Here is a 12,237-nt window from a genome sequence, read left to right as displayed (position 1 = left end):
GGGGGGGGGCATTACCTGGCCCCTCCTCCTCCCAGAATAAGAGCAATAGCATTGCCCGTAAGGACTCGAGCCAAGCGTGAGAAGTCTGAGTGACGGTCGGCTGGCTTCTCAAACACACGTTGATACAGCTCCAACTGAAAAACAGGTAAGCAGAGAGGAAGGAGGGAGATGGTGAGAGGATGGAGAATAACTCAATGGATAAGTAAATATGATGATGTTGAATAAGAAGGAAAAGATTATGAGAAAGAACTAAATCAGAGGTTAAGATGAAAAAAGCAGCTAGAATGGGACAAACAAATGTGTTTTGATCTGCAGATGAGAAATGAGAGGAAAAACAACTACATCCTACCAGTTTGGGCCGGCGCCTCCTAGAGAAGACCCTTCGGGGACAAGAGAGGTGGAGGTGTCTGGAGATCCAGCTTCGCATGTTGAGCCAGTCCACAGTTCCTTTGGGTGGGGGGCTGTCTTCTTTGTGCAGAAGCACCAGCTGCTTCTGGGCACGCACTGCACTTCCTTCCAACATACGCTCCAGCTAGAGGGAAGACGGCAAGCACAGAAGTTTGAGAACATTTTATTCACATCACTTGCTTCAGAGTGGCTCCTGCGTAGCGCTTGAACAGAATTTTGAACGCTAGCCCAGAAATAAACTGCAAACTTGTGACTTTAAGTGAGCACAATATCAGCACGTGTACAGGTACGCGATTGCAAATTCATATTTATGTTGGGGAGAAATTTCAGGTGTGTTTTAAGGATCAATTTCAGTACATCTCTTATTTTTAAAACATACTACTGTATATGCGAGGAGCTACACTTTCATTTTGGGTAGCCGCAAGGGCAGAACAGAATGAGAGACTATTTGAGAGGTTTATTTTTTTATGCATTTAATTCACATTTGTTTTTTTTTGTTTTTTTAATTGCAATGTCCCAGCTGAGGCCATTTTATAATATCTTAAAAGAAAGGCTAAATAGTCTGCGAGGAAGGTTAGATCGCTTACTCATTCAACAGGCCCACTGCTACAGGTTTAGTGTATGCGCAAGGTGAGAGGATGCGTGTGTGTGCCCTGAAAGATAAAACCCAGAGCTATGACTCATTCTGAGCAAATATTGATTTATCTTTCCATTTCTCCCACCATCTCCTGTTGAACAGGGACACATTCCTTACTTTTCTCTGTGCCCTTTTTTTAAATCTTGGAAGGCAATTACCTCCCCTTAATTACTGTAGCAGGACGGCACTTCCTTCCTCTTTTACAAAATCCATCCACCCTTTGCTCATTTCGCCAATATGACCAATGGTCTGACACAAACCTTTGAAAGCCGGTGAGACTACCAAGTTGCTTAACCCCTGGATATAAGCATAAATCAAGAGCATAATGATCAGCACTCACCCCAATATCAAATCAGAAAGACTCTGGAGAGAGAAATCCTGACAAAGGCTAGAGAATGTATCGTCAGCTGTAACACAGATCATTAACCCGTCAATGTTTTTAATTCACCTCCAGCTTCATATTTTCAGTTCAAGGTGACAAAACCCATCTAGTTTAGTCTGTTTAAGAGTAATTAAAGCATAAATCCAGTGTTGATTTTAAAGCCAACAAATCCATGAAAAGACCAAAACCAACAATGAACTGATCCTACAAGCAATTCTTGTCTGTGTATCCCCAAGCCTGATGATTCTTCTGTGTCATAGACCTCCACTGTGTTACTAAAACACTCACAATGAACATGGGTATTGTAGTTTATTCAGTCAATCCCACATACACACACACTGTCCTGCTGCAGTAAATACATACTAGCTCACCAAATCCGCCACTGAAAATAGTCTAGAACAGATACAATAATAGTTTATTTTTGACACCTAAACAGTTGGGAACTGTAGTTTTTACCAATGTTAAAGGAAATTAAATGGAAAAAATATACATCTTTGAGTTTTGTACTATTGATTGGACACAAAAAAAGCCATCTGAAGATGTCCCCTTGGACTTTTGAACCTTGTGATGGGCATTTTCACTATTTCTTTACAACAATCTAATGATCAAACTAGTGTTAAGCAACCCTACACCCATCAAACAAAGACTGAATTCCTAAACCCAGAGCTGCTTTTGCCACCGATTCTCCTCCCCGAACACCTCACCTCCCCAACGACAGGGTCCTGCTCTCCTAGTCCCACAATAATGATGCAGTCAGCCTGACGAATGCACCGCTGTGTCCACGGGGTAAGCGTGTAGTCCGTCTGGTAAAGAACTATGCGATGGAGGTCTTCTTGTTGGCCCAGCCAGCTGGACAGACGATACTCATGGACACTGAAGAGGATAGGAGTCCATTAATGACAGGCACTGCTGCCTAGCTGGCAGCACACAGTAGATCTCTTTTGTGCCAATAAGGCATACTTAAACTGAATTTAATGAGGGAGTCAAGTACATCTAAAAAAAAAAATAATGAAATAGGCCAATAAGTAGTATGAGTAGTAGTAAGAGTATTTGGAGGGTGCTGAAGAGAACGAAATATTCAACATTCAAATTTTCAGTCAGCCACCAAACATACCTGTCTAGTGCTGCAGCTCCCAGTCGCTGTTTAATTACATCACTGGTCAGCAGAAGAGTAGGACCTGTATGTGAAAGATCACAGCAGTTACAGTCAATGAGTCTGGTCAGTCCATAAGTGGTCCACCACTTAGAGGGTAACATACTGACACCCCTCCCTGTATTTCTTACCTATTGCTATGAGTGCATGCTGCAGCTCCAGGGTGAAGGCCGTGAGAGGCACGTCTTCTGATACAGGCAGGACGGTCACAGTGGAGAGGTTGGAGGCCTGGTTCCCTGCATCCCACTTACTGCCAGTGAAACTGCGAGCTGGGGACATGCATACATACTAGTAAACCTGCCCTTCATCAGTGAGTTGAGATTAACACAAGTGCACATGTAGATCCACTAACCTGTCAGAGGACCATTGACCTGCTGGAGGATCTTCTGTCCCAGTAAGTGGATCAACCTGGTGACAACCTGAAAAGCACATTTTTTAATCATCAGACTGTCAGCTGCATTTAGCAATGCTTAAAAAAAATAACAAAAAAAATAATGTATTTTAACAATTGAGGTACTCTACCTGTGGGAACTTTCTCTTGATGGAGCTGAGAGCTCCTTCTGGTAACTTGGCCAGCTCAGAGTCTCGTACAGCGTGCACTGTGGTGGCTCTGTTCTGATGGGTCAGGGTCTCCACCTGCAGAGACACCAAGGACGCATCACACGGTTTACTCAGTCAGGAAACAAAAAGCTCCATCGTGAGTAGAAATAAACCTTGATCATTTCATGACATATTGTACTACAAAACAAATACTTTGCAGAATACACTGCGTGTATGTAACTTAAGTTTTTTTTTTTTTTTTTTAAATCAGTTTTAAGTTTGTATCTTAGTCGATGTTCGTTTCACGAGTTTCAGAGTAAAAATAAAGAAAAAAAGAGCTATAAATAAGACCTCTCCATCTCATCCAGAGTTGACGTCAACACAGCAGTGCTAAATACGTCTCAGAATGTTAGCCACCTTCAGAACAACCTCATTCCCACCATCGCAGGAGCTGCGAACAGCATCCCTCCTCCAGGTAACAGCAACCACAGCCTCCATCATCCCAGGTATTATTAGAAGCAGCGTGGCAGAGAGCAGCCACACCAGCCAATCAGAAAGTGGGTGGACAAGTGTAACAAACTGACTTTGCTTTACGTAGTTTATCAAAATGATTGTGACAATCAGTATTATCCCCCACACTGGACACCATTTAAAAAGAGAGGTTTGATAGGTGAACTCAAATTTATTTACTTACTTAAGTTTTCATATGGCATTATGATTATGACTGATGACGATGTGGAGTGATTGTGCGAGAGCGGTCACTGGCTTGATTTCCTAATTTACACAATCCTTATGTGCAGGTGGTGACAGTTTGCCATGTGAGGTGACTGGAGGAGGCAGAGTGTGTGAGCTCAGATACTCGCATCGGATAGCTGTTTACAGTGTGTCTGTGTACAGTATGCTGTATCTGTCGCTATAAACCAAATAAAGTTGTGTTCATTGCAGCTATTTTACTCAAACACTTTATGAAAACTAAGATAGATTTGGTGATATATGCACAGCATTAGAAGATTACTGAAAACTACCGCAAACTCTAGTTTAAAAGTGTTTGAAGCCCCTAAGAATAGCCAGATTGTATATTTCATGATGTATGCTGAATAAATGAATAGTACTGCATGTAAACTATAACGTACAGTATGGTATGGATAATAAAGATTCAGTATTTTCTTGTTTAACATCCATTTCAGCTGGCTGTCAGCTAATGTTTAGTCACATTTTCTCCCTAAATATTCATTAGATGTACTTGGTTGACTTTATATTCATTGGCAGTGAGAGTAGTCCAACGCTGGTGTTTTTGAGGAACATACTGACAGTGAATATGTTATGTGAGGATTAACTACTGTTAATGACAAACAGTTTTCCTGATATATTTAAATCTGCATGTTTGCGATCTACTATGTTTGCAGTCATTAATATTTATGAAGATACTAAAAACAGATATTTTTAGTTTTACAACTACTAGCCACCATCTGTCTTCCCCCTCACCACTCCAATCAGGTCGCCGCGTCCGTACTCTCCTACGAGCTCCTTCTTTCCATCTTCCTTCATGATTACAGAGCGCAGTCGACCACTCAGCACTATGAAAGTACTGTCCGATTTCTCTCCTTGCCTGAAAAATATACACAACTTCAATTCACTGCAAATATGCAAACATGCATGTGAAGCAAAACCTTCACTGTTGACTTGTTTGGAATCTAAAATGTATTGACATCTCTCACATGTGTATCAATGTCTATTTTTCCAAGATGTACAAGGTTAAGACCGGAGTACCTGTAGACCGCCCGGCCAGCTTCCACAGCCATCCAGTCGAGAGCAAAGTCTATCTGCCGGACAAAGGGTGACATCCTTCTCACAACCGTGTGAGCAACATTCAGCACAACATTTGGCTCCACGCGCATTATCCTGAGGAGTAAACAAAAACAGACCATAGTCAAAACAAAGAACACATTTTGCCCAAACACACTCCAGTTTATCTAAATGTTTAGGTTTTCGATATGGTCTGATTATCAGAATAAAAAAGGCATACAATTATAGTTTTACAATTCATACAATGTTATACACTCAAACTTCACTATCTATAGTTACTGCTCTCTGCAATACTACATATGTTGAGAACACATTTCAGCTTGGATGGGTGTGTGCAGATGTGCCCGTGTGACTGACTCATAGAAGTGGGTTTTTGAAATGGAGAGGAAGCTGCAGTCTCGCTGGGCTCGAACAGTGAATATGAGGGGCTCTCCGGTCAGGACAGCAAGGTGACCGACAAGCTCTCCAGGGTGCGTCACAAACAGACGCGTCTCTTCTTCACGGTCAATTATCCGCTGGTAGACATGGAGGAGGCCAGAGATCACGAACTGGATGCTCACCTCCTAAAGATCACAGTTTCACACATTGAAAGAAACAAGGATCTGAAAATGCATCTACACCCTCCATTGGTAAAAAAGAGACAAGGGTAAACATGGAAAAACCCTTAAATTAAATGACTCTTAGGTGTCAGAAACAGAAAGAAAGATATAACTGCTTTTGAAGTTGTTGTTCTTCTAACCTGGTCTCCCTGACGAGCCACCACAGAACCAGCTTTGACTTGATGGAGGGTCACTCTGCCATCAAGTAGACTGGGGTCCTGTAACAGAAAACAAAGTTTAACCCAAAAATATCAGATTGGACAATATGCATGCAAATTAGTAGTATCCGTACTCTGACAAAATATGTAACCCTTAAAATATATATCCCAGTTGTTCATTTTGAGTGGTCAACCTCTCACCTGCAGCTGGATGATTCCCAGCAGGTCCTTCTTAGCAGCCTGGAGGATTGTGCAACTCTTACTGAGGTAGATGGCATCAGAGTGCCCCCCACTGTCTGTGTAGTGAAACACTTCAGAGGGTGTGGGCTGCATTGTCACAGTCTTCTTCAGACTGGACTACAAAGACAGACACAAGAGAGTGACTTATGAGGATGAACAAGATAGCAGCAGCATAAGATGCAGTGGATGCTGGGATATGGTTTTAAAATCTACAGTCAAACTGTGATTCAATGTAAAGAGGTGACATGGCGGGAGAGTCTTACTTTGGGAGCGACGGGACTGGGTGGAGCCTCATCTATGGTGACTCGAGCTCGTTCACAAGCCATGTTCAGGTCATTACCTGCAACTCAGGACAGAGGAGGACGGTTAGGATTTTAGGTATGTCGGCATCTGTGTGCGTGTCCTTCCTTTCAGATCAGTAACTGCAGGAAATTAGTGCAGACGTATGCCATTTGGTGACCGCTTATGTCCAAGTTAATAACCCACCTGTGCAGTCGGTGGGCATCGAGGTGGATCGCAGCTTCCTGTAGCCGTTTGAAGGACTGTCCTTTACACCATCTGCTTATTGTACAGTGCCAGCACAGGATCAGTCTCGATACAATACAAAGCACCTTTTTCAAATGTGTGTTTAGTGTACGTTTCGAATGGTTTGTGTGACCTGTCTCTGTGGAGCTCTCCGTGGTCCCAGTGGGTAACTCGTCCTGGAAGTACAACCGACGAGTTGTCTTCACAGACGTCGCATCTCCCATCACACCGTTTACGTTGGACAAGGGCACTGCCCGACTCTCCTGTCAACAAAACCAAGAACAACAGTCCACATTTCAGTTAGTCAGGACTACAGTAACATTTTCAATAACCATGAAAGGGAAAACACATTATAATGATACATAAAAAAATACATTAAACCCTTTTTAAAAACTTCAGGGATTGCCAAAAATGATTTAAGTAGTATTTTGGTTTCATCATCATAAAGTCTGAGGCAAGCCAGGTTTACACGTTACTTGCCTCCCTGTTTTCTGTGGAGGGGTTGTAATCATTGGTACTCATTTTCACAGAGCTTTATGAAGGACCACATTTTGATACTATGCTTAATGTTGTGTGAAATTAACTTGCATGCGTTACAGAGTGTGTATGTGCCCCGCCAGTGCTTGTTTAAGTACAAATTCATACACATTGGTGTTTAGGAATTCAATGTGAGCCTCTCTGTGTGTACTAATTAATTTCCCTCCTACCGGATTGAAGAGCTCAGTTGTTAGGCCCAGATAGTCATGCAACGCCAAGAAGGTGACTCTTTGGAGGCGCACCATGATTATCTGTAAAACACACACAAAATCAAACACCGAGGAAAACAGAGCAGAACATATAATACATCAGATTGTAATTACATTCAAAATTTGATCAGGTTTTATTGTATAATGCGTTCCATTAATAGGAACTTGTCTCACTGAAAAAAAAAAAAACCACACACTGTATATTTATTGTTAAACAATCCGTTACCTGAATGACGCGAACAAGCGTCTCTGGATATTTCTTAAACACAGACTTAAAGGCTGATGCCGGTAACCGCAAGATGGTTGCGCGAGTTGCAGCCCGCGCACATACAGTCTTGTATGCAGCTGGATAACCCTGGAAAAGGCAGCACAAAACAGTAAGAAAAGACAAAGGGGGGCAGTCACTAGAGCCTCATATACATATTTGATTGCAGTGTTGATAGCCACCAAATTAGAACTGTTGACTAATCAAATACGACCATCATAAAAACCATGAAAAGATGCAAGTTTGAGTAAAGATGTTTCATCTGAATGGAGGAACAAAACAGAGGATGACAACATAGGAAATAGAAACAAAACATGCCACTAGAGAAAATACCTAAATAACGTACATGACACAGGGATATAAGGTGTAATGGATAAACTAATTCAGTTGAACAGGAAGTACACAAAGAATTGCCTCTAAACGAGATAAGGATGAGTGGGAAACATGAGAACATAAGAGGAGACAGAGAACTGGGACACAAATAAATCAGAGAGTGAAAGAAGACAGAAGCAGAGACGTTAGTCTGAAGGAGCTCACAGTGATGATGTCCAGAATACTGAGCAAGCTGTGGACGCTGTCTCCTGGGAGCACGTCCTTCACCACTGGTTCAGTACCATCCTAGAAAAAAAAAAAAATACAAGCAGTGACTCACAATGACAAACTTTACTGGGAAGCCACATTTATATTGCACCTTTCAAACAAATCTGCAGGATTCCAGTGAGATTGAGAGGACTAATAAAAACGACCCACAGTGGGGTGAGATTAAACTATGGAAGGGGATGCCCGTCCTGACTTGTACATATTGACAGCATAAAAACACATTTAAATACAAACAAAAAGGTGTGGAGAGCAATACTTTTACTTCTTAAGCAGTAGACTGTATCTAGATAAATGTTGCATTACTGCCCTCTGGTGTTCATATGTTTTCATGGGTATCGTGAGGGTGAGGAGGAAATTGAAAGAGTCATAACACAATGTAAAGTGTGCCCTTGCTTTAAACTTCATTAAGACATTAACATGATATCCACATACGTTCTCGTGGATGTAGAGCTCGAGTCGTCCATCCTGGACAACGAAAATGCTATCGTCATCGTCTCCTGGCCTGAAAAGACTTTCACCCTCCTGCAGTTCGATAAACACCATGTGGCGACACAGCTCTAGGAACACGGGCTTCTCGAAATGGCCCAAGACTCTACAACAAGTTGCAGAACACACAAACACACATTATGAAAACTGATGGGATAATGAGAGAGGCTGAAAATCTGTAGGAAAAGTTGTATATTCATTAACCTGACATTCTTCAGCATATAGAGGACCTCTGAGGGCATGTTTGAGCTCTGCACATCAAACTCTGTTAGGTCCGCCTCCAGCAGGGAGGGGGGAGGTTCCTTAGGCTGCAGGGTGGGAGGATCTTTACGGATCCTCAGGATTCTGATGATGGGTACAACAAAAAAATATTTAACCTGATCAAGCTCTGTCAGATGGAGATGTTATCCGTTTTGGGAAGCTCCGATAGGTAGCCTCGTAGTTCATTCTCAGCTAAAGGGAAATAAGAGGATATCTAAATAATTTTCCAGGACTAGAGTTACTTTTTCCTCTCATTTTCCATGTGTTTTCAATGAGTGGAAAATTGGTCAACTGTTTTTCAGGATTTCCAGGACAAGTAGGAACCCTGGAATTCCATTAATGAGTTGACTAAACAAGGCTAAAACAACCGTTTCAAGGTTTCACTTGCACACACAAAATTGAAAGAAATATATAAATGGAGCATACTTGCGAGCTATGCTTAGAACTTTGGTTCTTTTGCGTATGCGCTGCGGTTGCTTCGTTACTGAGGCAGAGTTGGGAGGAGGAATCGATGACAGCGTCTGGACCTTAGAAAGACAAACACAGAAACATGTTTTTATATTGATATGACACAAGTGGAGACCTAATAAATAGGTCTACAGTGCTTGAACAAATGTAGGGAGCCAATAGTGAGGACCTGGATTCATTACGAAACTAAATGCATCAGTCATTTTCTGTTTTATTGGATCAGAGTGCAATACATTGATAAGATACTGGAGCTTTAGCATTTATATTGCCAGTGGAGTAGGTTTCATGCAACAAGATAGGAACACTCAAAGGAGAACATTTAGTTCCATGTGGGGAAATGTAGAAATAAGAAATTCACACAGCATAATTTATTCCATGAATACATATAAAAAGCCTATTTACACAATTTATAATACTGAGATGAGTCTACCCCACATAAATATTAGTGTATGAGAGACAAATGTAAATAGAGAAAACCTTTCGCATCATCTTCCTTCCATAGAAGAGCACTTTATCTCGCTTTCGGAAGCGATACTGAGGTACACCAGGCTGTTTTTCACCTTAAAATCAAAAAACAAAACACAGATAAAGCCATGTTAAGACCACATTCTGAAGAGAACTGTAAAGAAAATATGGACTTTTCCGACGAGCTTTATCATTAAAAGCAGACAACATTTCTAAATACGGATTATTGCAGTAGAATAGGTATGAAGTTCAGGAGGCGGTTGGATGACTCACGAGCAAGCTTCAATCTCCTGTAGAGGAAAAGCACCACAATCCCAATCAGGGAGACGGCGACTACAGCTCCAATCAGCACACCTGTGAGCTAGAAGACAGACAAGAGCATTGAAACAACAGTACAGACACATGAGAAGGTATTGTAGTTTCCCACAGAATAAGATGTTCTATCTGCTGGTTTAGTAACAGTATCTGTCAACGTACAAAGTAGGTGAAGCTGTAGTGCGTTCACACTGGAAAAGAGACTAAATAAAGTATAGCATATATACTAAAACAGACTAATTGAGTGTACTATTTATGCAAACTTTTGTCCCACAATGGAATTCCAAAAAAGAAACAGGACAAGCTGCTAACTGCTGGAAGAAATAGTGGATAGTGGTGAAACAACACTGACAATAACCTTCCATTGTCATGGTTTGTTAGAACAAATCAGTATAGTATTGAGCTGGAAATAACAGTATACTATTAAAAGTATGTTTGCATTGCATACTGAAAACAAACACTATGTCATGATAAATACACACATGCTTTATGCAGGAAGTGTTGCCAGATTTGACTAAATAATTTGGAATATTTAAAAATCGGTGGAAACATTACAAAAAAACAATCCAGATGATCACAACCCACCCAAAACTATTATCAAGTGCGTAATTAAATAAAAAGCATCCCAATCTGGCAGCACTGTGTGCTCTAGTTGCTTGTTTAACGCTTATGCCGTCACAGTGAATGGTTATTTCATACCATGGTGGTCTGCATCCTCTCCTCCACAAACTGTTGCAGTCGTGCACTGAGTTCATTTTTGCTGTTCACCAGCAGCTAAAACACAAGATTAGCACAATTTTTTAAATCCCCCAAAACAGTGATTATTGCTCAAAGGTTATGCCAGTTGTTTCTTGCATGTTTAAAATAAATAGTGGTGCTTACTGCACTCGCCCTCGCCAATCTGCAGAATTCTCCATCATCCTCTTGTTGGCAGGTCATCCTGCAGTCAGAAACAGGTTTAAAGCCAAGTAGGTTTTCACATACAAGGGATTTGCCTTGATGTTTGGTGCATAACAATAACAATAGTAGAGAAAATAAAAGCAACCAAGTTAATGAAACAGGGAAGAAGCATTGATAAAATAAACCAAACAAATATAGGGTGAAATGTGGGTGTGATCGCACATACAATCACGGTGTGAGGTTATCTTTCATGGAAATCTCACAAATTGTTCAAGAGGTAAAAGGGGGAAGTGTGTAACTAAAGAGGAACATGGATGTAAGAAACAGCAGTATGTTCCGGGCCAGTGCACGCTCATCATTTGGCTTCATATCTTCATTTAAATATGACTTCATGACATTATCAGGAAGCTACACGACGAGCTAGTACGATTAGCCTGGGACAATTGAATTAACGGCTGTTGTTGATTTGGAGTGATTGCAGTCTCAGCTATTGTTTCCATCCTAGCTGTAGCTTGACGTTAGCTAAACAACACTAGCTAGCAGCTGGCTGAGGTAACCCGTCTTGCCAGTGGTTATAAACAACCAAAGTCAACCTCACAGCTAAGCTTCATGAAATCATCAGTGGACAGACATCACTAGACTTACCTTTCGAGCATTTCCGGCGTGCTGCGTCAATCTGGTATCATTGCCGAACAGACGATGGAGCAAAGTTAGGAGGTAGCTCAAAGTTTTCTGTATGCTGGATGTCATTTGCTTAGCCCCGCCCACTTTATATAGTTCCACCAATAGCGTGTTTTGATCTCGGCTGTTGTCTTGACGTCGTGTAATGCTCTTGTCCAATCAGCAACGGCCCAGACACATTAGATGTCTTCTGTCACACTGTATACAAACAATTTCAACAAAAGGAGTAAGGATTGTATTAAATCAAATGGTGGAAAGTAGTTAAGTACATTTACTCAACTACTTTTCTTAAGTACAATCCTGAGGTGTTGTATTTTACTTGAGTATTCCCATTATATGCTACTTTACTTTATACTTATTTTCTATTACATTTAAGGGGCAAATATAGTATTTTTTTTACCCCACTACAATTATTTAGCAGCTGTAGCCGTTACTTTGTAGATTAAAAGTTTAAAAAGACCAAAGTGCATACTAAATATGATGCATGTTGTACAGTAGATATATTACACAACAGTATATAAAGTAGTTCAAATTAACATTACCTTGAACAATTTAAATGCTGTTAATTAATGCATCAGTAATATCTAATGAATGTACAATAT

The 12,237-nt window shown here is 41.0% G+C and overlaps 1 protein-coding gene across 1 annotated transcript in view; it reads right to left on the bottom strand.

The window, feature by feature from the left end:
• The window catches only part of pnpla7a (patatin-like phospholipase domain containing 7a), a 19,721-nt gene extending 8,013 nt beyond the window's left edge, over nt 1-11,708 (bottom strand). The window contains exons 1-26 of the mRNA XM_031855729.1: nt 11,600-11,708; nt 10,937-10,994; nt 10,754-10,828; nt 10,013-10,100; nt 9,752-9,834; nt 9,233-9,333; nt 8,750-8,890; nt 8,492-8,651; nt 7,997-8,077; nt 7,421-7,549; nt 7,156-7,236; nt 6,582-6,711; nt 6,410-6,481; nt 6,187-6,263; nt 5,885-6,040; nt 5,666-5,743; nt 5,284-5,489; nt 4,891-5,022; nt 4,606-4,729; nt 3,103-3,216; nt 2,933-2,999; nt 2,712-2,849; nt 2,542-2,605; nt 2,132-2,300; nt 350-532; nt 16-134 (exon numbers count right to left, since the gene is read on the bottom strand). Coding sequence (XP_031711589.1) covers nt 16-134; nt 350-532; nt 2,132-2,300; nt 2,542-2,605; nt 2,712-2,849; nt 2,933-2,999; nt 3,103-3,216; nt 4,606-4,729; nt 4,891-5,022; nt 5,284-5,489; nt 5,666-5,743; nt 5,885-6,040; nt 6,187-6,263; nt 6,410-6,481; nt 6,582-6,711; nt 7,156-7,236; nt 7,421-7,549; nt 7,997-8,077; nt 8,492-8,651; nt 8,750-8,890; nt 9,233-9,333; nt 9,752-9,834; nt 10,013-10,100; nt 10,754-10,828; nt 10,937-10,994; nt 11,600-11,610 — 2,837 coding nt within the window. The 5' untranslated portion in view covers nt 11,611-11,708. The remainder of the gene's footprint in view (nt 1-15; nt 135-349; nt 533-2,131; nt 2,301-2,541; nt 2,606-2,711; nt 2,850-2,932; nt 3,000-3,102; nt 3,217-4,605; nt 4,730-4,890; nt 5,023-5,283; nt 5,490-5,665; nt 5,744-5,884; nt 6,041-6,186; nt 6,264-6,409; nt 6,482-6,581; nt 6,712-7,155; nt 7,237-7,420; nt 7,550-7,996; nt 8,078-8,491; nt 8,652-8,749; nt 8,891-9,232; nt 9,334-9,751; nt 9,835-10,012; nt 10,101-10,753; nt 10,829-10,936; nt 10,995-11,599) is intronic.
• Between the last annotated feature and the right edge of the window lie 529 nt (nt 11,709-12,237).

This window comes from Anarrhichthys ocellatus, unplaced genomic scaffold (genome assembly GCF_004355925.1).
Source record: "Anarrhichthys ocellatus isolate YVR2014 unplaced genomic scaffold, GSC_Weel_1.0 scaffold16, whole genome shotgun sequence".
NCBI classification, from domain to species: Eukaryota; Metazoa; Chordata; class Actinopteri; order Perciformes; family Anarhichadidae; genus Anarrhichthys; species Anarrhichthys ocellatus.
This window is presented reverse-complemented; position numbering and strand designations above follow the sequence as displayed.